This window comes from Xenopus laevis, chromosome 4S (assembly GCF_017654675.1).
Source record: "Xenopus laevis strain J_2021 chromosome 4S, Xenopus_laevis_v10.1, whole genome shotgun sequence".
Classification (NCBI taxonomy): Eukaryota; Metazoa; Chordata; class Amphibia; order Anura; family Pipidae; genus Xenopus; species Xenopus laevis.
The window spans coordinates 130,405,849-130,432,755 of NC_054378.1; the positions used below are offsets into that span (position 1 = coordinate 130,405,849).

At 43.0% G+C, this 26,907-nt stretch overlaps 1 protein-coding gene across 1 annotated transcript; it reads left to right on the forward strand.

Annotated features, from left to right (window-relative positions):
* On the forward strand, positions 1-26,372 carry tkt.S (transketolase S homeolog). The gene is made up of 14 exons (XM_018240926.2): positions 1-227; positions 12,923-13,040; positions 14,209-14,322; positions 16,260-16,357; positions 17,685-17,876; positions 17,984-18,102; positions 18,510-18,703; positions 19,005-19,169; positions 20,386-20,542; positions 22,080-22,210; positions 23,008-23,091; positions 23,851-23,944; positions 24,726-24,848; positions 26,093-26,372. Exons 1-14 carry the CDS (start codon positions 121-123, stop codon positions 26,278-26,280), a joined length of 1,884 nt encoding a protein of 627 aa, XP_018096415.1. The 5' UTR covers positions 1-120; the 3' UTR covers positions 26,281-26,372.
* Positions 26,373-26,907: the final 535 nt, after the last annotated feature.

The window sequence follows — 26,907 nt, forward strand, 5'->3', positions numbered from 1 at the left end:
ACTCCCCTCAGGCAGTGCCCAGTAAAGTCCGCAGCCTCTCTCCCACCTGTCACAGGCCCCAGAGCTCCAGCAGCTGCCCGGATTCCACGCTCATTATCCCGCAGCAACTGCGCTGATCCCATGGCTGAGTACCACAAGCCCGACCAGCAGACCCTCCAGTCTCTGAGGGACACGGCCAATCGGCTGCGAGTTCTCTCCATCAATTCCACCACAGCGGCGGGATCTGGGTAAGCGGTCAGGGCTCATATATATACTTATAGGATGTACCACCTGCAGCTCGTATGGGGGGGGGAGATGTTATCCCAAAACTCTGCCAGCAGTTCCCTCTAGTGCTGTGTCACGTGCCCATTCCCTCGCCCCCTACTCCTGCCTCCCATTCATTTGCTTGTTGTGCCCCAGTCTCGCTATTAATGGGGCTGCCCTCCTGCTCCTTCTTCTCCTAAGTGTAGAACCCCCTTCCCTTGTCACTTCTACTAATTACTGGCCTCCTGCGCCCTGACACAATACTACTGGAATTCAATTGCTGTCTCTCCTAATATGTCTTGTTCCCCTTTAAATTAATAGTTAGTATGATGTAGAGAGTGATATTCTGAGACTTTGCAATTGATCTTCATTTTTTATTATTTGTGGATTTTGACTTATTTAGCTTTTTATTCAGCAGCTCTTCAGTTTTCAGTTTCAGCCATCTGGTTGCTAGGGTCCGAATTCCCCTAACAACCATGCACTGATTTGAATAAGAGACTGGAATATGAATAGGAGAGGCCTGAATAGAAAGATGAGGAATAAAAAGTAGCAATAACAATACATTTGTAGCCTTACAGAGCATTTGTTTTTTGGATGGGGTCAGTGACCCCCCTATTTGAAAGCTGGAAAGAGTCAAATGAAGAAGAAGGCCAATCATTTAAAAACTATTAACTGCCCTTTGCTGTAAAGCCCCGGGGTATATGGAGATATAATGTCAGCAGCCCCCCAATATCCAACATTACAAATGAGGTTCCAGCCCCAAATCTTTAACCTTAAAGGGGAGATTTACATTAACTTTTACTGTGTTATACAATAACTAATTGAAGCAACTTTTCAATCGTTTATTCAATAATTATTTATTTTTTTATAGTTTTTTAATTATTTGCCTTCTTCTTCTGACTCTTTCCAGTTTTCAAAGGAGGGTCACTGACCCCATCTAAAAAACAAATGCTCTGTAAGGCTACAAATGTGTTGTTATTGCTACTTTTTATTCCTCATCTTTCTATTCAGGCCTCTCCTATTCATATTCCAGTCTCTTATTCAAATCAATGCATGGTTGCTAGGGGGATTTGGAACCTAGCAACCAGATGGCTGAAATTACAAACTGGAGAGATGCTGAATAAAAAGCTAAATAAGTCTAAAACCACAAATAATAAAAAATGAAAACCAATTGCAAATTGTCTCAGAATATCCCTCTCTACATCCTACTAACAGTTAATTTAAAGGGGAACAAAACCTATAACTTCCAAGCTGGGCCCCAGTCTGAGTGGGAATCTTGTATTTCTATAATAAAGCCCCTGGGGCAGAGATGCTGCAGAACCTCCTGGGAGCCGTATGTGTATCAGTCACCCCCAGTAAGCCTAAATCTGGGCCCCCAGGGGCCACCTCTTGTTGGTATCAGTCTGTAAATGTCCCTTCATGCCCATGTGCTCTGGTCTGACACTGGTATTGTGGCTACAGCCCTATATCATCAATATTTCACACTGCAGAACCTGTGTGGCCCCGTAACCCTGGGCCCCTGTCGAGGGCAGAACTCTGATTCCTTACGGCAGTTACGCAATTGCAAGACCGTCTCATTGCCACATCTCAGGTTAAAGGGTAACTGCAAATATCAATAAAAAGGGGGAGACGCAGACATGTCTGAAACTGCAGTTTCCTCCATCTTCCCATCCCAGCATCTGGGCTTCACATCACTGATCTCTTGTGAATAAATGATAAAATCGACATTATTTCTCATCTTGCAAAGATACTGGGGGCCCGGCGGGGTTCAGCATTGCAGCCCAACAGCGCTGGGAGTTCTGGGCTCGGTTCTGCCCCGAACACTCTGTGTATGTTTATTCTGTGTGGGTTCTGTTCAGTGTCAGATATATATTGCCAGCTTAAAATGTGTGATTACAAATGCTCAAAGTAATGGATAGCACACCCAATATCAAGAAAATAAAAGAAAAATTTATTACAAAAAAATAAAGAAAATACAAAAAAATTATACAAAAATAATAAAGAAACAAAGAGCCCAACGCGTTTCGACCTTAAGGGTCTTCCTCAGGGGCACAAATAGACAAAAAAGACAAAAAAAAATGTATTTGTGCCCCTGAGGAAGACCCTTAAGGTCGAAACGCGTTGGGCTCTTTGTTTCTTTATTATTTTTGTATAATTTTTTTGTATTTTCTTTATTTTTTTGTAATAAATTTTTCTTTTATTTTCTTGATATTGGGTGTGCTATCCATTACTTTGAGCATTTGCAGTCTTGTTTGGAGACCCTTGTGGGGAGTCCCCTATGAATTACTGAAAGGTTGTCTCCCATAGACTCAATTTTATTCAAATAATCCACATTTTTTTCTGTGTAATAATAAAACAGTCGCTTGTTCTTGATCCCAACTAAGATATAATTAATCCTTATTGGAGGCAAAACCAGCCTATTGGGTTTATTTAATGTTTACATGATTTTCTAGTAGATTTAAGGTATGAAGATCCAAATTATAGAAAGATCTGTTATTCCAGAAAACCCCAGGTCCGGAGCATTCTGTATAACAGGTCCCATACCCGTATTTACATTAGAACATAATAACCAGGGCTAGCGGTGTCTGATAACCTATTATCTGATATATGTTAAAGGGGAACTCCATCCAAAAACTGTTTGCACAATAAAAAGGACACTTTATTCTAAGGCATTCATTTTTATTCTGCAATACACTGCTGGTTCTGACTTCTGCTACACTGTTTCAAGAGTTAGAAGCACAGAACAGAAAGAAAGGCACATACTGTTTTTACAGTCGTCTGCACATGAGGAAGTTGCTTAGAAATAACATTTGCGTTTATTGTGCAAAAAGCAGGTTTTGGGTGGAGTTCCCTTTGGATAGGAAATTGGCTCTGATTATAAGAAGGGGATTCTTGGCCCAGGTTGGCTAATGAGGGTCTGATGCAAGCAGGGCTGGATTGGGGGTCCCGGGGTGCTGTCTCAGGGGCCCCTGCCCCATCACAAAGCCTCTCTAGGGCCCCTGCCCCACCCTCACTCACACGTGTCTCTTTCTTATTTTGGTGACCAGGAAAGGGAGGTGGTGGGTCTGGGCTAGTGGGTCCCACAAGAGCCGGCCCAGTCTGACCCTGGCTGCAAGTTGCTATAGGCAGTCACTATTTATAGGGCCCATGGGGGCTGTTTGGGCCTCAGTGAAAGACTCTGCACCTCTCCCAGTTGCCGGGAAGGATAAAAATGCAATTGATTATTTTATAGGAAGAGAAAACATTAGCCACCGGCTCAGAATTGGTTGGTAAAAAATATTCTGCCCGCCTTGTTTTACCCACAAATACAGCACTTACCCACCTGGCAAGGAACTGATCATCTTCATCATCTTCTTCTAACCCCCCCCACCAGGTTATTAAGGATACAGTATCAGTAAATCCCTGATGCTAATGTAGGTAATGCAAGCTAATTTAGTCATGCTGGGAACCTGCAGTGCAGCAGTTGGGTTGTTGGTAGGAACTGACAGTTCAGTATAAATTTTGCCCAACCTGCAGCCTACTTCTATACTTTTGGGCACTGTACCCTCACATTGCAGCGCATGGAAGAGACAGGGCCGAGTTTATTGGTCGGAATCAGCTGGAAATCCAGGAGGGCCCTGGCACCAAGTCCATTGGTAGAATGAGGGTCTTTGACTGACTCTCAATCTTTGATCTATTTTCACCAGCAACTGCCTGAGAATCATGCGGTGCCCCCCTATAGTCTGCCTGCGGCCCATTTTCCTGCTGGGAAGTGACAGTTGCTGAGTGTATGTGCTGTGCCGGATTTAGCAAATATAACAAAATAAACAGAGGAATTCTGCCCTCGGGCGTTATATTTCCCCCCTTCAGTCTGTGCAGCAGCGTCGCATCCAATGAGCCGTGAGAACAAGACCCCAAAGTGACTCCACTTGATGCCCAGGGCCACGTTCTGCGACTGCCATAAGAAATCACTTTATTTCCTCCTGACATCTCAGAACTCAATAGAACCTGCTGAACTTAAAGGGGCAGTGCCAGATCTATGGACCAGAGGGTGCGGGGTTCCCAAATATATATATATATATATACTTCCCCAAAATCCCAGCACTCACGATAAATGTCCTTTCATAGCCTGGGTGCATGCCTCATAGCGTTGCATACGATCCTCCCCAGAAGAAGCCGCACAACTCAGGACTTATTGTAAAGAAGTAAATTTATTGAACGCACTAAGTTATATATATATATATATATATATATATATATATATATATATACAGTTGTATTGTGAATAATAGCTCAAAATCCTTAGACAGGTAGGTGATCCGTTATCCAGAAACCTATTATCCAGAAAGCTCCATTATATAGTGGATAATGTACCCCCTACTGTAATTTATAAAGATATTATGTTACCGAGGAGTTATGTGACCATATAAAAGCACGAGGCCGCAGGCCGAGTGCTTTTATACAGGTCACATAACTCCGAGGTGACTATTAATATCTTTATAATTTTCTGTAGGGGGTACATTATCTATTATAATCTACAGTGTTTTTACTTTTTTTATTGTCTCCCTGTGTGATTCTTCTCCTTTAAACTAAGTTCTGTGGCATTCTGACCACATGGTTGCAGTCATTTGGCTTTAAGCTAAAAAGTGGCAGAAGGGGAAAGGCACGAAGGGTGTAAAATGCAGGGGGGTGGGCAACTCCAGAGATGAACTGAGTGAGATAAACAGAGAGGAGATTGATGGCACAAGAGGTACGTGAGTGGGAGGGACAGACGCAGCGAGACTAAAGTATGAAGCTGGGGGGTGGGAGCAGCAAACAGATCGAGACAAAGAGTAACAGGGTGATGGAGTGTGACGAAGAAGGAGGGGGGAGCAGTAGAGAGAGGCAGACGGAGCAATATTGAAGTTACCTGGATTGGAGCGCTGAAGAAACAGGAGCAAACGGTGACAGGGTGTGGGAGGGGCAGAGGGAGGAGGAGGAGCGGAAGAGGAAGCCCGAGGCAGACGAAGCAAGATCAGCAATGGAGGGGGAACAGAAGAGGAAGAGAGACACTGAGGGAGCAAGCATCAGAGGGTGGGAGACAAATGGAGAACGGAGAGGTAGGAAAGGCAGCACGACCTTAATAGGAGGCGCGAGAGAGCAGGCAGCGTGAAGGCGGAAGTGAGGCAGACAAAGCAGGAGGAAAGCTGTAGGGAGAGTGCAGCACTGATAGCTGCTGACGCATTAAGCTATAATCGGCGCGTTCCGACGTCAGAACGCGCCGTTTATAAGGATATAATTTACAGTCTGGTCCCATAGGGAAATGACCAGACTGTAGATTATATTCAAATAATACACATTTTTAAAACTGATTTCTGTGTAATAATAAAACAGTCGCTTGTACTTGATCCCAACTAAGATATAATTAATCCTTATTGGGAGCAAAACCAGCCTATTGGCTTTATTTCATGTTTATATGATTTTCTAGAAGATATTAGGTATGAGGATCCAAATTACAGAAAGATCCATTATCCAAGAATTCCAGATAACAGGTCCCATATCTGCAATAGCTCTTATTTCCATCCAGGTGTTATTCCTTTAGAGAAAGTGACTATTAGTCCCTCATTGTTCTTTCCCAACTCATTGACTGGATCAAGTGAAAGAGGTTTGTGTTGCTTTGAATGAGGGAACTAATATTGAGTTGGAGGGGGGAATAACGTTAATCTTGTTGGCGTGGAACCAAGATGTTGCTCAGTTACTGGGGTGTTTGGGCTCGTTGTCCCCCCATTTCAAGACCATTTGCTCTTGGGCATAAGGCAACATGACAAGTATTTGGATTGAAACTGATCCATGATCCCTGGTATAAAGGAATAAATAAGCCCAACACCAGAGTATGAGAAACATCCCCATATCATGATGTTTGTGCTTCACTCTGTACTGGGGCTTCAATTCAGTGTTTGGGGGCGTCTGACAAACTGTCTGTGACCCCTCCACCCAAAAACAACAATCTTGTTTCATCAGTCCACAAAATGTTGTGTCATTTCTCTTTAGGCCAGTCAGTGTGTTCTTCGGCAAATTGTAAGCTCTTCGGCCCACGTCTTTTTTTCACCAATGGGGCGGGGGCTTCTTGCCGATAGTTTGGCTTCACATAGTCACTTCTAACTGTAACAGTATCACAGGGAACTTTACTCCTTCTTTATCTTCCTGGAGCTGATCATTGGCTGAGTCTGTGCATTTGAGATGATTTTAGCTGAGCAGCCTCTCATTCTCTGCTCTTCTTTATATGTTTCCCTCTTCAATCAACTTCTGAATCAAAGTCTGAACAATGTGTGGAAGGAGCCATTTGAGTGAGAGTTTCATAGAGAAGTGCACTATAAGGGCTTTTACATACGGCTGTTTTTACCTGCGCTCCCCTGCGTTGCGCTTTTTATCGTTCAGCCGCAGGGGAGCGCAGGAGTAGACGCAGTCAATTATTGTTAATGGGGCCGTACTCATGTAAGCGCCAGACGCAGGTTGGGACGCAGCATGTTGACTTACAGTGCAGCCCCATTAACAATAATTGACTGCGTCTACTCCTGCGCTCCCCTGCGGCTGAACAATAAAAAGCGCAACGCAGGTAAAAACGGCCGTGTGTAAGAGCCCTAACCAGCAGCACAACATTTGCTCCAGGGTCAGGGCACACACTCGGGGAGTTTAGTCACCCAGCGATCTCCTCTTCTTCAGGCAACTCCCCAAACTGCCTTCCCCTGCCTCGCGAGGAAACTTTGGGCGACTTCGGAAAACGAAGCGATACTGTCATACTGTCGGAGATTTACATTCTAGCCAACAGGAAGGCAGTTCGGGGAGATTAGTCGCCCCAAAGAAGAGGAGGTTTGTCACCGGGCGACTAATTTCCCCGAATCTGATCGTGTGCCCTGATCCTTTAAATAAGGGCCGGAATTGACTCTTGTTTTTTCCCCAGAATGAACAAGCTCAGTAATTGGACCCCACGCTGCTGTTATTTGGAACAAGCTGTTATTATTATTATTATAAGTAGTTTAGCAGTTGCACATTGTAGGGAAGTGCAGCGCTGGGGCAATGAGGATGTTCTAATAGGAAATCTGGGCTCATTATTTGGAAAGAACCAAAACAGAACTTCAATTAACCCCACATATTCCAGAGATCACTGAGCTGCTGGGAGTCACAGGTTCATGTCAGATGGGAAGGCGGGAGTTCCACTGGGTCAAATGGAAATTTTGGGATAAAAAGGGGGTAATGTAATTTGAAATAGTTTGTGCCAGGTCTAGTAACCCATAGCAACCAATTGGCAGGCAGCATGTGCACATCTGGTTGCTATTGATCAAACATTATCAGTGTTTTTGCAGACAACTTTGTCCTTGCGTGAACCTTCCCCCATTATTTATATCTCAGCCTGCAGCCCTCCAGCTATTACATTTCACCTCCAGCATCTCCAATGATTATTGTAAGAAGATCCTGCATAGCTAATTAGCAGTTAACTGCAGACTGCAGGGATATCCATGCAGCCATAAAGTGTGCCCCCCACATACTGCCCAATTAGTATTTCAGTGTAAAGATCTGCTGAGTCTGATTTGTTAAAGGGGTGAAGGTGCAACGCTGAGGGAGAGGGGGGTGAGGGGCATCTCAGGGTGTTACACTGTCAGGCTCCCCAGTGATCACTTGTGTAACATAAATACAGGGGCATCTTTATTATGTGCTGACTCACCCCCTTCATTCCTTATCTGTGATCCTGACACTGAACAAACAGACTCTGTGTGTCCGACCCAAACATCTCACTCAGTCTGACTTGTCATTTTCTGCCTCCCACGTCCCCATGTCCCTTTATTCCAACCGTGGAAAAGCCTCAGCCCTGGAGAATATGTTTTGTACTACGACTCCCAGAAGCCACTGCTGCCTCTGTATTCCATCTAGTGTTCTGCTGCCCTGAAATATCCACATTGTGTGAGTCAATCCGACCTCCTGGCGAAATACTCTTGTTACATTTCTGTTTTGTAAGTTTGACCACAGAATGGGAAGATGAACAGTTACACAATCCCAACCCACACAACTAGTTATCCATCCACAGCCCTGAGATATAACACTCACTTTTACTGCAATGTAATCACAGCCTGCAGCCTTGTGCCTTTATATGGTCACAGAACAACCCCTCAGTGACTTCTAATATCCTTATCATTTACAGTAGGGGGTACATTATCCCTTATAATACATGAGTGATACTCAGAGTTCCCTGTATAACTCAGCCTGCAGCCTTGTGTCTTTATATGGTCACAGAACAACCCCTCAGTGACTTCTAATATCCTTATCATTTACAGTAGGGGGTACATTATCCCTTATAATACATGAGTGATACTCAGAGTTCCCTGTATAACTCAGCCTGCAGCCTTGTGCCTTTATATGGTCACAGAACAACCCCTCAGTGACTTCTAATATCCTTATCATTTACAGTAGGGGGTACATTATCCCTTATAATACATGAGTGATACTCAGAGTTCCCTGTATAACTCAGCCTGCAGCCTTGTGTCTTTATATGGTCACAGAACAACCCCTCAGTGACTTCTAATATCCTTATCATTTACAGTAGGGGGTACATTATCCCTTATAATACATGAGTGATACTCAGAGTTCCCTGTATAACTCAGCCTGCAGCCTTGTGCCTTTATATGGTCACAGAACAACCCCTCGGTGACTTCTAATATCCTTATCATTTACAGTAGGGGGTACATTATCCCTTATAATACATGAGTGATACTCAGAGTTCCCTGTATAACTCAGCCTGCAGCCTTGTGTCTTTATATGGTCACAGAACAACCCCTCAGTGACTTCTAATATCCTTATCATTTACAGTAGGGGGTACATTATCCCTTATAATACATGAGTGATACTCAGAGTTCCCTGTATAACTCAGCCTGCAGCCTTGTGCCTTTATATGGTCACAGAACAACCCCTCAGTGACTTCTAATATCCTTATCATTTACAGTAGGGGGTACATTATCCCTTATAATACATGAGTGATACTCAGAGTTCCCTGTATAACTCAGCCTGCAGCCTTGTGTCTTTATATGGTCACAGAACAACCCCTCAGTGACTTCTAATATCCTTATCATTTACAGTAGGGGGTACATTATCCCTTATAATACATGAGTGATACTCAGAGTTCCCTGTATAACTCAGCCTGCAGCCTTGTGCCTTTATATGGTCACAGAACAACCCCTCGGTGACTTCTAATATCCTTATCATTTACAGTAGGGGGTACATTATCCCTTATAATACATGAGTGATACTCAGAGTTCCCTGTATAACTCAGCCTGCAGCCTTGTGTCTTTATATGGTCACAGAACAACCCCTCAGTGACTTCTAATATCCTTATCATTTACAGTAGGGGGTACATTATCCCTTATAATACATGAGTGATACTCAGAGTTCCCTGTATAACTCAGCCTGCAGCCTTGTGTCTTTATATGGTCACAGAACAACCCCTCAGTGACTTCTAATATCCTTATCATTTACAGTAGGGGGTACATTATCCCTTATAATACATGAGTGATACTCAGAGTTCCCTGTATAACTCAGCCTGCAGCCTTGTGTCTTTATATGGTCACAGAACAACCCCTCAGTGACTTCTAATATCCTTATCATTTACAGTAGGGGGTACATTATCCCTTATAATACATGAGTGATACTCAGAGTTCCCTGTATAACTCAGCCTGCAGCCTTGTGCCTTTATATGGTCAGAGAGTGTATACAACAGCAGTTTATATGATGTGCTGTTACATGAGTTGGGTACAAGCACTTTTGCTCAGTGTATAACAGGGGAGATTAACCCTTTATTGGCAGGACCCAGACTAGGTATGAGCGCCAACTCTATAATCTCAGATTTGATTTGCTGAATAATCTCCTTTAATTAATATTTAAGTTATTCCTATAATTCGCTGTTCCAGGTTGTTAGTCGTTAGGTGGAAGAAGGAGCGTGGGAGACACGTTGGAGATGGATAAGTATGAATGGCGGCTGCAGGAGGGGAATGATTAAAACTCGCACGTGGAATTCCTCTACTAATATCTGTGTAACACAATTAACACGTTTGTCCTGATCTCAGAACTAATGTTTTATTCTATAAATATTCTATAAACATTCCGGCATGTCTGTTCTGTCTCTCTGGCCATGAGATTGGCCAGTGTTTTCGCTTTACACGGAGGCAAATAATAGTGACCTTGGATTGTGGAGAACAGACATTGGCACAAACATCAGTTGAAGATGATGAGTAAATAAGACTTGGCTCGGCCTCCAGCACTTTCATTATTGTGTCTTATTGGGGTTTTCACCTTCCAACGGTTTTTTCAGTCCAGTAAGAGGCATATTTATCAAGGGTCGAATTTCCAATTGAAAAAACTTTCAAGTCCGTATTCACCCAAATCATACAAATCGAAGGAATAGCGAATTAGATCGAATTCGAATCGAAGTTTTTCCCAAAAAGTCCACCAATTGACTCCTAATAGGTTCTACGAGGTCCCCCATAGGCTAAAACAGCAATTCAGCAGATTTTGTGGTCGAAGTCGAATTTTTAAAGAGACAGTACATGATAAATTTCGATGTTCTAATTTTCAATTTTTTTTTTCAAATACAAATCGAATTTGGAATATTTCCTAGTTGAAGTACACAAAAAGTAGCTTGAATTTCAAATTTTTTTCATTCGAAAATTCAAAAAGGCCAACCGAATGGTGGTCGGAGTTTTTTGGGGTCGAAGTAGCGCTATTTCCATCTATTTTGATTCGAAGTTTTTTAACTTCGACCTTCGATCTCCCAAACGCCCCCAATTGCCTCTATACAGGTTCTAAGAGGTCCCCCATAGGCTATAACAGCATTTCACCAGCTTTCAGGTGGCGAATGGTTGAAGTCGAAGTTTTAAAGAGACAACACTTCAAAAAAAAAATTTTCAACTTTGAATCGAAGTTGGACTATTCGCTTGGTCAAAGTACCCCAAAATTACTTTGAAATTCGAAGTTTTTAACTTTGAACCTTCACTTTAACCTTTGATAAATCTGCCCCTAAGTGTCAGACAGTTCCCCAGAAATAAAGACTTTTTCATGTGACTTTCTATTTTATATGTGTCACCGTTTTTCTAATATTGAAGTGTTAAGTTCCTTTTTCACCTTCTAAAACAGATCTGGGAGGGGTCGCCGACCCTGTAAACTGTTCTAAATGAATACATTTAGTTGATACATTTCTTATCTTTGTCCCTGCTGAGCAGAATCCCTGAGTGTCCTTACAGGCAGCTGTTAGAATTGATACAATAGTTGCTGATATTCCACAGAAACTGCTGAGAAATGTATTAATTTATTGTTCCAAAACAGTTACAGTCCAGAATCTTCACCTGAATTACTGAGCTGCCAGACTCAAACACCAGAGACGGGGACATAAACTTCCAACTTAGATTTTGAAATAACTATAAAAATGGAAAATAATTGAAAAAAAAAAGTCTTTATTTCTGGGGAACAATTTGAAAACAATTGAACTGAAAAAAAGTGTTAGGAAGCTGAACTTCCCCTTTAACAAGAAGCATCGTTCATGCCAATAAGTCTTCAATAGGATCCCGAGGAAGGGAACAAATCTGATGTGAGACTGGAAATATTTCTTACCTTATAGATGAGCAGAGAGGGAACCATGGAACGTATTCACATAAATGCTGCGATGAGATGGTGGGGCCCCTCGGAGCCACTGCATCAAGTTTGCTTCTGCTGCTGCCAAAAGATTTGATTTATTCAAAGCTTCCTTAGATGGGTTTCCAAATAGATGAAAAAGATAAAAACTTGCCAGTGCAGGTGCCGAGGAGACTTGTGACACCTAGAACACTTGACTGGCACGGAACGTCTACTTGTCCAACATCAGCATCAGATACTTTGGCACTTGAGAAGCCAATAGTAGTGACTTCTACTCACCTGCTGTATATAAATATTCCCCCGGGTGTTTTATTCAAAAACTATTAAAAAAATAAAGGCTAATTGAAAAATTGCTAAGAACTACAACATACTACTAAAAGTTATCTTGAAGGTTACCATGGCACACAGGGTGCAATTGCCGCTACTTTCCCTTAATAAGCTGATCCCCATTAATAGCATTTGTGGACACGTCTGCTCATTCGTATAAGCAGCTTTTCCATTGGCCTTCATTTTTTCTTTTTTATAGTTTTTGAATAATTCGCCAGTTTTCAAATGGGGGTCACTGACCCCATCTAAAAAACAAATGCTCTGTAAGGCTACAAATGTATTGTTATTGTTACTTTTTATTCCTCGTCTTTCTATTCAGGCCTCTCCTATTCATATTCCAGTCTCTTATTCAAATCAATGCATGGTTGCTAGGGAAATTTGGACCATAGCAACCAGATTTCTGACATTGCAAACTGGAGAGCTGCTGAATAAAAAGCTAAATAACTCAAAAACCACAAATAATAAAAAATTAAAACCAATTGCAAATTATCTCAGAATATCCCTCTCTACATCATACTAAAAGCTCATTTTAAGGTGAACAACCCTTTTTAGGCTGTTTATCTAGGAGGGATTATATTGCCCATGTAAAGGCCATGCAGTCGGTTGCCAGTAAGCGTGTGGTGTGGCCCAGATAAACTGTCAGCAGTCGGGTCCAATCCAAATACCCAGCCCCACATACTGTATCCTTCATACGAGCTAATAACGTGTGTTTGGTTTGTAGGCACCCGACATCATGTTGCAGCGCAGCAGAGATCATGTCCGTTCTGTTTTTCCATTCCATGAAGTACAAACCCCAGGACCCCCGGAACCCCAACAACGATCGCTTTGTCATGTCCAAGGTAAGATACAATTGGCTGCCCTGAGAACCCGGAACCTCCAACTGCCCCTCTGTGTATATAGGCACCCAAAGGCCTCCCTGTACCCGTGTGATATAAACTGAAGCACCATTTTGGGTGTTAGAGCTGGGCAGAAGAGCTGAGCTCTAACTCTCCACCAAATCATTCAAAAAACATTATCAATGGATGGATGCTTTAGGCAGTTTTTAATATCTGAAATGTTTAAGTGAGTAGTGACCATTAACAAAGGGTGATCTATAGGCCCCATGGTCAACTTTTAGCCCAGGGCCACACAGGAGACTAACCAATGGCTGTGAGCCGCCCTGTTATGTCATCACCTACCTTAAAGAGATTCTGTCATGATTTTTATGATGTCATTTTTATTTCTAAATGACACTGTTTACACTGCAAATAATTCACTCTACAATATAAAATGTCATTCCTGAACCAGCAAGTGTATTTAGTTGTAATATTGGTGTGTAGGTGCATCTCAGCTCATTTTGCCTGGTCATGTGATTTCAGAAAGAGCCAGCACTTTAGGATGGAACTGCTTTCTGGCAGCCTGTTGTTTCTCCTACTCAATGTAACTGAATGGGTCTAGTGGGACCTGGATTTTACTATTGAGTGTTGTTCTTAGATCTACCAGGCAGCTGTTATCTTGTGTTAGGGAGCTGCTATCTGGTTACCTTCCCATTGTTCTTTTGTTTGGCTGCTGGGGGGGAAAGGAGAGGGGGGGATATCACTCCAACTTGCAGTACAGCAGTAAAGAGAGACTGAAGTTTATCAGAGCACAAGTCACATGACTGGGGGCAGCTGGGAAACTGACAATATGTCTAGCCCCATGTCAGATTTCAAAATTGAATATAAAAAAATCTGTTTGCTCTTTTGAGAAATGGATTTCAGTGCAGAATTCTGCTGGATCAGCACTATTAACTGATGATATGACATTATCCCATTAACTCCTAACTGGATCCGGCAGCACCAGAGTGGCCCTACAATGTGGTACTGGGCCCCTGTGGGATGTGAGAATATCTCTGCAGACACAGCGGCTTCCTCTGAATATTAGAAGATTAGGGGATGAGAAATCCTCTGGTTCCATTGCAGCCGGTCTGTTTATATTGTGTCTATGGGACGTGTGGGAAACGCCACATTAAATGTTTTTTTGTTTCAGGGTCACGCCGCCCCCATTCTCTATGCCGCTTGGGCTGAAGCCGGGTTTGTGCAGGAATCAGAGCTGCTGAATTTAAGGAAACTGGACTCCATTCTGGAAGGACACCCTGTGCCTGTTAGTACCTAAAGCTTACACTCTATGGGAGCTGCCATAGTGGTTTATTTTCTGTATTTCATATGGATGCACCGGATTTGGCCGAACCCCCAAATCCTTCGCAAAAGATTTGGCCGAATACTGAACCAAATCGTGTGAAGGGGAAAACTTTTTTTACTTCCTTCGGCCGAATCCGAATTCTGCTGAAAAAGGCCGAATCCGGAACTGAATCCTGGATTCGGTGCATCCCTAGTATTTTATTTATACACACGGGGGTAAGTCGACATATTGAGGGTATAACTTACTGTGCCCACATATAGTTCTTCTTTGCATTTATATATAATGGAAGACGCTGCTCCAGATCAGTAACCAGTGTCTATAAACTGATGTCACAGGTAAAGCCTGGAGCTGGGTCTTGTTGAACTACAAGCCCCACTGACAATTAGATAATGGGTCGTGGCTTTTCACTTTTGGCATCAAATGAAATTCTGTAGGAAGAAATAAATTGCCTTATTCTTAGAGTTGCACCATTTCTATTTTGGGTTCAGCGTCTTTTGCAGATTTGGGGAGACGCAATCAGCGCTGAGTTATTCTCGGCTCACTCACTGCACAATGAAATTGTTCTTCTCTCAGATATTATTAATACACAACCCCTCGGATCCCCAGCTCCCTGAGCCAAGCGCTGGAGGGTAGTAAAGCAAAAATAACGTTCCTGAGAAGGTTTTAGACACAATAAAATACAGTTTCCAGCTGCACTTGAACTATATCTCCCACCCTCATTAGCTATTAGCTCCGATGCAAGTGCTTCCCGATGCAATAAGAATCATTATGTTAATACAGGTATTGAATTTATGAAACCCATTATTCAGAAAGCTCCAAATTACAGAAAGGCCATCTCCCATTATAATGAAATAATCCAAATTGTTAAAACTGATTTCCTTTTTCTGTGTAATAATAAAACATTAACTTGTACTTGATCCCAACTAAGATATAATTAATCCTTATTGGAGGCAAAACCAGCCTATTGGCTTTATTTAATGTTTATATGATTTTCTAGTAGACTATGAAGATCCAAATTACTGAAAGTTCCATTATCTGGAAAAGCCCATTTCCCAAGCATTCTGGATAACAGGTCCAATACCTCTAGTGACAATAGGCAGGGGATAAGTACGGGGGTCTCCAGGCACCCATAGTCTGTGCATCGGAATTTCATGCAAAAAAACTGCACCTTTGGATGCAACCTACAGAAGAATGCGCCTATTTATTGGACTTTACCCCTAAATGAGACATTATAAGTAGATTTTGTAACCCCTTTTACCTAGTCTGAAGGTGCACACTCCCTCCTGGTCCCTCTGGGATATCAGTATAAGAGGAGTGGCACCTGATAAGGGGTTAATGTCAACATACACTGGCAGGAGTAATGTGTATATAGCACATAGGGCAGCTTTAACCATTATATATTTAGATATTAGATAAAGGGTTGTTCACCTTTAAATTAACTGTTAGTATGATGTAGAGAGTGAAATTACGAGAAAATTTGCAATTGGTTTTCATTTTTTATTATTTGTGTTTTTTTTACTTATTTAGCTTTTTATTCAGCAGCTCTCCAGTTTGTAATTTCAGCCATCTGGTTGCTAAGATCTAAATTCCCCTAGTAACCATGCACTGATTTGAATAAGGGACTGGAATATGAATAGGAGAGGCCGGAATAGAAAGAGGAGGAATAAAAAGTAACAATAACAATACATTTGTAGCCTTACAGAGCATTTGTTTTTAGATGGGGTCAGCGACCCCTATATGAAAGCTGAAAGGCATAAAAAGTCAATTCAAAAACTATAAAAAACAAATAAATAAGGCCAAATTAAAAGTTGCTTAGAATTAGCCATTCTGTAACATAGTAAAAGGGAACTTAAGGTTGAACCACCCCTTTAAAGTGGAATTTTGCTTTTATTCTTTAGAAACAAGAGTTTGTGGACGTGGCTACGGGGTCGTTGGGGCAGGGGCTGGGCGCAGCCTGCGGGATGGCATACACCGGCAAATTCTTTGACAAAGCCAGGTAATGTTCATACGGGTTCATATGTCGGATTTAGATCTTAGGTCTCTCGTGAGCACAGTGGAAATCTTCCGCTGGTTTTTAATTACCTTTCATTTCTGTTTTCCCAGTCTATAACACCGGCTGCTGAACTACAACTCCCAGACTCCTCTGCAAGACTTTGGAGGTTGTAGTTCAGTCTCCTGCTGTCTCAACCCTCCAGTATTTGCATTTAGAAATCAGTGAAGCCGCTACAGCAATATCAGCAATATCAGCTAATGTTTGTTTAGCCCAACCAGTAACCTGCACTTCCCAATAACATTCCTGCCTGCACCACAAGCAAATTCCCAGTATATATTCATTCACAATCCTAATTCAAGGATTGCAGTCGAAAGCAGTATCTTTCTGGCTGTTTATTATCGTATCTGCACTGCTGGTTCTCACTCTGGAAACAGTGTAGCAGAAGTTTGCTGATTAAGCCTGGAAGTGAACGGACTTCTGCTTTATTGCTTCAAGAGTCAGAAGCAGCAGTGCAGAAAAGGATAAATACTGCTATCAATAGCCATTACATTCACATTATGCATTTAATTGACGTGCATTGGAAAGCTGCTGGGTAAAAACACTCCTGAATGATCTATGATTCTATACGTTCTAGTCTGGAATTAGAACTGCTAGTAGGTTGCTAGGCCCAACAGTCTTAGCAACTAGGGAGAGGTTGGGATGTAAGAATAAAGGATTTATCTGAGTGATAGATAAGTGGCAACAATGAATCAGATCAATTAAGCTATAAAGTAGGGATGCACCGAATCTACTATTTTGGATTCGGCTGAATCGTTCACGAAAGATTCGGCCGAATACCGAACCGAATGTGAATCCTAATTTGCATATGCAAATTAGGAGTGGGAAGGGGAAAACATTTTACTTCCTTGTTTTGTGACGAAAAGTCACGCAATTTCTCTTCCCACCCCTAATTTGCATATGCAAATTCGGTTCGGCCAGGCAGAAGGATTTGCCAAATCCGAATCCTGCTGAAAAAGGCCGAATCCCGTGCTGAATTTTGGATTGGGTGCATCCCTACTATAAAGTGTGCCCTCTAATGCCAACAGCTCTGTATAGCAATAAACATGAACACAGAATAATAAGCAGTTTCTAAAAGGGCTGCTGGTAAACACAGGGGGTCACTGACCCTAGCAACAGGTCTAATCTTAAATTCCACATTCCAGCAATGGCGTAATTGCCGAACCACATACATTCTCACATGCAGACCAACTGCAGAGTTGATTTCTTCTAATTCTTGAGACTGAGGGTTTTTGGTGACGGTTCTAACTGGCATTTATTGAATATTGGGCAGTTACCGGGTGTTCTGCCTCCTCGGGGACGGAGAGGTCTCAGAAGGGTCAGTGTGGGAGGCGATGGCCTTTGCCGGATTTTACAAGCTCGACAATCTGGTCGCCATCTTTGATGTCAACCGTCTTGGACAGAGCGAGCCGGCGCCTCTCCAGCACAAAGTCGAAGTCTATCAGAAACGCTGCGAAGCCTTCGGGTAGGTGCCCGGGGGACAGGGTGGAATGTTGAATATATGGGGGGGCAGGAACATACACTTGGGTGTCTCTTGGGTGACCGGGTGTCATTGCACGATGTCTCCACTAGGTGGCACAGTCTTGTGGTGGATGGACACAGTGTAGAAGAGTTGTGCAAGGCTTTGTGCCATGTCAAGAACCAGCCAACTGCCATCATTGCCAAGACGTTCAAGGGCAAAGGGATTTCAGGTAAGTGTTACCCCAATTGTGTAGCCCCAGCGACCCCTTGTACCATCCTTCTGTCTTGCCATAAACCCCCTACTGTAACTTATTGCTCTTGAACCCTCTCTACTGTCTTTCCTTCTTTGCTCCACCCTCTCTTGCTGTCTGATGGCAGCTCTGCATGGGCCGGCCCTTGTCCCTCATCCACATCCGGGTATTTTTTTTGTTCTTCAGATTTGAGCCTTTTCTGTTTATACCGTCCAGGCTGTTCTATTTGCCCTTTTTTCCTCTTGCCATTACTTTTATACTTTAAGGGTAAGAGGCGGCAACTGTCAGAAATACCTGTGTATGGACAACTATAACAATTGCACCAACCCTGATGCTGCGGGTCAGGTGATTCTCTTTCCACATTCTGATTGGTCTTGTGGTTACAGGGGTGGAGGATAAAGAGAACTGGCATGGGAAGCCCCTCCCCAAAGAATTGGCGGAGAAGTCCATTAAAGAGATTGAAGGAAAGATCCAGAGCAAGAAGAAGCTTTCCCCCACCCTCCCCGTGGAAGATGCCCCAGTCATAAGCATCAAAAACATCAAGATGCCCTCGCCCCCAGGCTACAAGTTGGGGGAGAAGGTAAGTGAGGAATCATGTGCAGTAGGTAAGTTATAGGAAGAGAATCAGGACACGCGCAGCCCAAAGCTCCTGAGCTGGACCCAGTTGGTGACTTATTAACCTGATTATTGGGTCTCCAGGAGGTTCTGACGGATCAGTTACATCAGCCCTGGGCCAATAACGTGGAGATGTAGAAGTTATTGCGCTTATATTCATCATCATTTATTTATATAGCGCCGAGAAGATACACAGTGCTGTATGACTCACACAATGTTCTTTTATGTATCACTGCGGCAGTTATATCTCCCCTTTTCTCAAACAGATCGCAACCCGCAAAGCTTACGGTCAGGCCCTGGCCAAGTTGGGCCACGCCAGCGACCGAGTCATCGCTCTGGACGGGGACACGAAAAACTCCACTTTTGCTGAGCTGTTCAAGAAAGAGCATCCGGGTCGATACATCGAATGTTACATCGCCGAACAGAACATGGTAAAGATGCAATAATTACACCATACAATTATTTACCCTTTGATTGGCCCCTTACTGGTTACAGGGCTGCTGCCTGGAGAAGCCTGAGCTTTATCAGACTTATCCCCGGGATCAGGGCAGACATCAGGGGGGGACAGGGGGGAGAGTTGTAGGGGGCCCCGACGGTAAGGGAGGCCCCGGCTACGCCACACTTAATTGATTAGCCAGGCCCCCCATCTTTCTGAGAGCTGCTGACTTCGGGAAGGCATGGACGTTTAAGGGGCCCTGTCCACCAATTTTGGCCACCAATTTTTTTTTCTCATGTGGGGTCCTAGCCACCAATATTTCTTAATGGGGGGCCCTGACCACCAATAACTTTTTATTTTTTATTTACATGTGGGAACCCTAGCCACCTTTACTGTGTGGTGGGGAGGGCGGACCTGTAGGTGGGGCTTGCAGTGGGCACAGCCCAGGGGGCCCAGGAAATTTTGTCGTACAGGGCCCTGCGATTTCTGATGGCGGTCCTGCCCGGGATGCACATGTCGTTATTACTGGGACCTTTAGAAGGACTGACAGTTATTTTGGGAACCGGAGTCCCAGGCAGTTTGACAGCAGCAGCCCTGACTGAAGGTTGCAGAGAGTTGTAGGTTGCAGAGAGTTGTAGTTGTAGGTTGCAGATAGTTGTAGTTGTAGGTTGCAGAAAGTTGTAGGTTGCAGAGAGTTGTAGTTGTAGGTTGCAGAAAGTTGTAGTTGTAGGTTGCAAAGAGTTGTAGTTGTAGGTTGCAGAGAGTTGTAGTTGTAGGTTGCAGAAAGTTGTAGTTGTAGGTTGCAAAGAGTTTTAGTTGTAGGTTGCAGAGAGTTGTAATTGTAGGTTGCAAAGAGTTGTAGTTGTAGGTTGCAGAGAGTTGTAATTGTAGGTTGCAAAGAGTTGTAGTTGTAGTTTGCAGAGAGTTGTAGGATGCACAGAGTTGTAGTTGTAGGTTGCAAAGAGTTGTAGTTGTAGGTTGCAGAGAGTTGTAATTGTAGGTTGCAAAGAGTTGTAATTGTAGGTTGCAGAGAGTTGTAGTTGTAGGTTGCAGAGAGTTGTAGTTGTAGGTTGCAGAGAGTTGTAGTTGTAGGTTGCAGAGAGTTGTAGTTGTAGGTTGCAAAGAGTTGTAGGTTGCAGAGAGTTGTAGTTGTAGGTTGAAAGTGCCGCACAAAGGTGTCTCTCTGACTCTGTCCGTATGTTTCACTATAGGTCAGCGTTGCTATTGGCTGTGCCACACGGGACCGCACGGTGGCCTTTGCCAGCGCCTTTGCCACGTTCTTCACCAGAGCCTTCGACCAGATCCGTATGGCGGCCATATCTGAGAGCAACATCAACCTGTGCGGCTCACACTGCGGCGTCTCTATAGGTGGGTGTATTTGTATTTGTGCACATAGGTGGGAGTTGCCATGGTGCATATCACTTGGGCTGCCATATAGTTTGCAGTGCAGTATAAAGGCAAAGCTATAGCTACAGAGATGGATATACCAAGCAGTATGTTCAGTTTATAGTAATGAATATTCTGTGCAAACAATCCAGATATTCCCTTATACTTATCCCTTATACTGGACACTGTATGGCAACTCCCTCCCAGATGTATCAACACAAAAAGTCATTTAAACCTCACAGTATCGTCCGCTGCAAATAATCTGCACAGAATTTCCCGTCCCAAACCTCTGGCATTTTGCAACCCCCTCTGCTCTTTGGAAATGCTTTTAGGCAATGCCCCCCTGTCCGTAATACTGCGATTGGTTTGGAAACGTCCTGCAGAAATGTTGTAAATGTTGCAAATAAAACACAACTTCCTAATTCTGGAGAATATGTTGGTTGGGGGAGGGGAAGCATTGGGAAAAAAGCTACACCCCCCCCCCTTGCCATTGCTAATCAAATCCTGTGCTGTTTTATGTTATTATTATAGACGATATACACGAGTATTAATAAAGGTAAGTCGCGTGTAATTTGTTCTCGGCATGTCAGGGTTGTACAGCGTCGCATGCACAGAAATATTATAGTACATAAAATAATGTACTTTACCTTTAGACTCCAGCCCAAGGCAACCACAACAAAGATCTGTTTCTCCAAAGATGCCCCAGTAGCTCCCCATCTTCTTTTCTGCTGATTCACTGATTCACATGCTCTGTGCTGCTGTCACTTACTGAGCTTAGAGACCCACTCACAATATACAGTACACATAGAATAGAAATGTCACAATATAAGGCTGATTAGTAATTAATACAGATAATTACTACATGGCAGCACAGAAACCAGTGCAATTAGCATGAGAATTGAATAATCAGCAAACCTGTAGCATCAGCTTATATTACAGCCAGGGAAGCTCATTTTCTGCTGGATAATTAGTGACGAGCCCTAAGCTTAGCTTCTCAACAGCCAATCAGAGCCCACTGAGCATGTGCAGTGCCACTGACTCACACTAACAAGACGAGGAGATGGGAAACAAAAGCATTAATACTAGGGCTAGAAATGCTGAAGTTTAAATACTAAACTTACTGTACCAGCCCAAAGATGAGGAGCTACTTTTGGGGCATCACTGCTAAAGGGGCTGGTAAAAAAAAAAACAAGGTGCAGCATTTATAGCCTAATTCTTTAAGCTTTTGTTCTCCTTTAAATTTCCAGCAGCCTTGTGGTCAGTTGAATGATTTGCATTGAGGAGACCTTGCGTTGCCGCTAGGGTTGCGTCTGGGATGTAATAAAGATACTAAATTGATAATTGTTAATATTGCCCCATTTCAGATCCTCTCCCTCGGGGGAGTGGCCAGCATGATGGGCGTGGTCTGATTTTTATTTGTTGTTTTTCGGTTCTCCTAATCCTGCGTTTGGCTCATTGAGCTCCAGATCATTAGTTCTACTCTAGTGGAATTATAATTATATTTATTTGTCTGGTGCAGGGGAGGACGGAGCCTCTCAGATGGCTCTGGAAGACTTGGCCATGTTCCGGGCGGTTCCCACCGCAACCGTGTTTTACCCAAGTGACGCCGTATCTACAGAGAAAGCGGTGGAATTGGCGGCAAACACAAAGGTAAGTGCCACCTTCCTGCCTCTTCTCATTCTGCTGATTGGCTGATGGTGTTTGCATTGTTGGTGGGATCATTTGTGCCCTAGTTTAAAGGATAACAATGTAAAACTGACGAGGGGGAAATTCTAAGCACTTTTGTAATTTACATCCATTATTTATTTTGTTTTTATTCCAAGATATTAAGGGATACATGTACTGTTAATATGAATGAATTGTGTTACAACAGCGCCACCTGCTGGTCATTTTCCCACCAGTCTGACCAGCAAGTAGTCAAGGAAGTTGTCAGGAGAAAGAAAGAGGCTGATGTTCTTCTGCTTAGGAATAAAATTAGAAACCTTTCTCACATCTTTCCTAAGCAGAAGAACATCAGCCTCTTTCTTTCTCCTGACAACTTCCTTGACTACTTGCTGGTCAGACTGGTGGGAAACTGACCAGCAGGTGGCGCTGTTGTAACAAAATTCATTCATATTAACAGTACATGTATCCCTTAATATCTTGGAATAAAAACAAAATAAATAATGAATGTAAATTACAAAAGTGCGTAGAATAGCCCCCTCAAGGTTTACTTATCCTTTAATGATTGGTCAGTGGTGTGTCAGCTCTGTAATCAGGCTCCTCCCCTTGTTTAGAAGTAATGTGTATTATTCTCACCAATCCCTGAGGCCTGTGTTGGGTCTGGCATCATGGCTGATCTGCTGGAGTTGTAGCTACTCACTAGATACCAGGAGTAGTTACATGTGCAGATCACAGGGTCACCAAACGAGCCCCACAATATCATTTTCTACTTTTCTGTCACTCAGGGGATTTGTTTCATAAGAACGAGCCGCCCAGAGAATGCCGTTATCTACAGCAGCACCGAGGGATTCAACATTGGTCAGGCCAAGGTCAGTCCTAAAGGAAACACAGTCCTTCCTCCTAGTGGGACTAACGGGGTCTGTGAATAACAAGGCTGCTCAGTGGGAACGACTTCTGTCAGCAAAATATATGGCAACTTTCACATGCTGATCAGCACTCTGTAGTTTATGATGTTAGGGAACTGCCATATTGATTCCCTTAGACAGTACAGTATGAGGGTATAGCTTATTGTGTGCCCAGAACATTCCTTCTCTGTATATTTGTATTTATACATATGGGAGGAGGAGGTGCCATATTGATTCCCTTAGACAGTACAGTATGAGGGTATAGCTTATTGTGTGCCCAGAACATTCCTTCTCTGTATATTTGTATTTATACATATGGGAGGAGGAGGTGCCATATTGATTCCCTTAGACAGTACAGTATGAGGGTATAGCTTATTGTGTGCCCAGAACATTCCTTCTCTGTATATTTGTATTTATACATATGGGAGGAGGGAGGTGCCATATTGATTCCCTTAGACAGTAAAGTATGAGTGTATATCTTATTGTGTGCCCAGAACATTCCTTCTCTGTATTTTTGTATTTATACATATGGGAGGAGGAGGTGCCATATTGATTCCCTTAGACAGTACAGTATGAGGGTATAGCTTATTGTGTGCCCAGAACATTCCTTCTCTGTATATTTGTATTTATACATATGGGAGGAGGTGCCAGACAGGGAAGTTATAGGAGGATGAACGTTGCTTGTCCCAGTGAAATCTGATGGATTTTCGGTTTGTGCATCAGGTGGTGTTGCAGAATAAAGATGATCAGGTGACAGTTATCGGAGCGGGTGTGACATTGCACGAGGCCCTCGCAGCAGCTGAGCAGCTTAAGAAAGGTACAGGAATATAGTAATGGTCGTTACATAGTTAAATTGGGTTGAAACACAACAGACCATCAAGTTGAACCCTTCCAGATGATCCGCAGTGCACCTATATACACTCCCCTATATACACTCACCTATGTACACTCACTTATATACACTCCCCGATACACACTCACCTATATACACTCCCCTGTATACACTCCCCTGTATACACTCACCTGTATACACTCACCTGTATACACTCCCCTATATACACCCGCCTATATACAGTCCCCTATATACACTCCCCTATATACACTCCCCTATATACACTCCCCTATATACACTCCCCTATATACACTCCCCTGTATACACTCACCTGTATACACTCACCTGTATACACTCCCCTATATACAGTCACCTAAATACACTCACCTGTATACACTCACCTGTATACACTCCCCTATATACAGTCCCCTATATACAGTCCCCTATGTACAGTCCCCTATGTACACTCACTTATACACACTCCCCTATATACACTCCCCTATATACACTCACCTATATACACTCCCCTATATACACTCACCTATATACACTATATACAGTATAGCAATATTGATATATACTGTAGTTACATCACAATAGCCTATGATTGTATTGATGAATGTTTCTGTTTTACTGTAATGCAGTAAAGTACAGTCTGGTGAAATGAACGACCTAGAGAAATGATATGAGAGGCGCTGAATAAATTATGATTATTATTATTATTATTATTATTAATGCTAATCACTTCCATGCTTCATCCCTGCAGAGAAAATCCACATCCGGGTCATCGACCCTTTTACCATCAAACCCCTGGACAAGCAGACGATTGTTGAAAATGCCAAAGCCACCAATGGGCGGATAATAACCGTGGAGGATCATTACCACGAAGGTAAGTGCCACGTTACTAAACCCCGTGACCCCATACACATAATATATCAATGTACAAGTACAATGGTCTCTTCTTCCATCCACACCCCCAAATTTAGGGACCCTGGTAACCAGATAACCAAGTTTCTTAAAGGAACAGTAACACCAAAAAATGAAAGTGTCTTAAACTAATGTTATTTTGCCCTGCACTGGTACAACTGGTGTGTTTGCTTCAGAAATTCTCTATATAAACAAGCTGCTGTGTAGCCTTGGGGGTGACAATTCAAAGCTGAAAAAAGGTGAAAAGGCATATCTTACATAGCAGATAACGGATAAACTATGTAATACACAATGGGATTCTTTATAACTTATCTTTTATCTACTGTGTATCCTGTGCTTCAATGGCTGCCCCCATGGCTACACAGCAGCTTGTTTATATAAACTATAGTAGTACTTATCTTTTATCTACTGTGTATCCTGTGCTTGAATGGCTGCCCCATGGCTACACAGCAACTTGTTTATATAAACTATAGTAGTACTTATCTTTTATCTACTGTGTATCCTGTGCTTGAATGGCTGCCCCCATGGCTACACAGCAGCTATAAACTATAATAGTACTTATCTGTTATCTACTGTGTATCCTGTGCTTGAATGGCTGCCCCCATGACTACACAGCAGCTTGTTTCTATAAACTATAGTAGTACTTATCTGTTATCTACTGTGTATCCTTTGCTTGAATGGCTGCCCCCATGACTACACAGCAGCTTGTTTCTATAAACTATAGTAGTACTTATCTGTTATCTACTGTGTATCCTGTGCTTGAATGGCTGCCCCTATGGCTACACAGCAGCTTGTTTCTATAAACTATAGTAGTACTTATCTGTTATCTACTGTGTATCCTGTGCTTGAATGGCTGCCCCCATGGCTACACAGCAGCTTGTTTATATAAACTATAGTAGTGTTTCTGAAGCAAACACACCAGTTGTACCAGTGCGGGGCAACACTACATTATATGGTCATTCCTTTAAAACACTTTTTTGGTGTTACTGTTCCTTTAATTCAGAATTGATCAAATCATGTTTCGCAGTAAAACTCTGTTTCTTGTGAACTTCTCCTTATCATTAAACCTGAGACACAATCTGCAGCCGGGGGTGGGAGTGTTATAGAGACGTGTGTGAGACAGATGTGCTGCAGATGTTCATAGAGAGACAATAAATTGGGGTTTCGTTTCCATCAGAGAGTGAGTTGCTCTTTCATCTCTTCCAGGTGGAATTGGGGAAGCGGTTGCTGCTGCGGTGGTCGGGGTCCCCGGGATTTGCCTGAAATCCTTGGCTGTGTCCCACGTCCCCCGGAGCGGCAAACCCGCCGAGCTTCTCCGAATGTTTGAAATCGACACGGAGGCCATTGTGGCGGCTGTGAAAGGGTTGGTGTCTCCTGCGAAGAACGCAAAGTAATTCCTTAACATTCCCTGTGCCGCCATCTTTAATTACCCAACGCTTCTATAATCACATTTATTTTGTATTGCAATTAAAGCTCTGAGAACACATCTCTCATTCTTATTGGTCACTACTTGTTTTTTTTTTAAATTTATAAACAGTCACTTTATCCAAGGCCTCTGATTGGCTGAGCCTCGAGGTGCAACTAAACACTCTCTCCCAGGCACAGATATGGGGGTTCATCTCTTCCAAAGGAAAGGGGAGAGTATATTCTAGAAATTGCCTTTGACCAAACTATATAACCCTGAGGCTCGAAGAATTAAAGGAGAACTAAACCCTACAAATGAATGTGGCTAAAAATGTCCTATTTGATATAGTGAACTTATTGCACGAGGCTAAGGTTTGAGCTTGTCAATAGCAGCAATGATCCAGGACTTCAAACTTGTCACAGGGGGTCACCATCTTGGAAAGTGTCTGTGACACTCACATGCTCAGTGGGCTCTGATTGGCTGTTGAGAAGCTAAGCTTAGGGCTCGTCACTAATTATCCAGCAGAAAATGAGCTTCCCTGGCTGTAATATAAGCTGATGCTACAGGTTTGCTGATTATTCAATTCTGATGCTAATTGCACTGGTTTCTGTGCTGC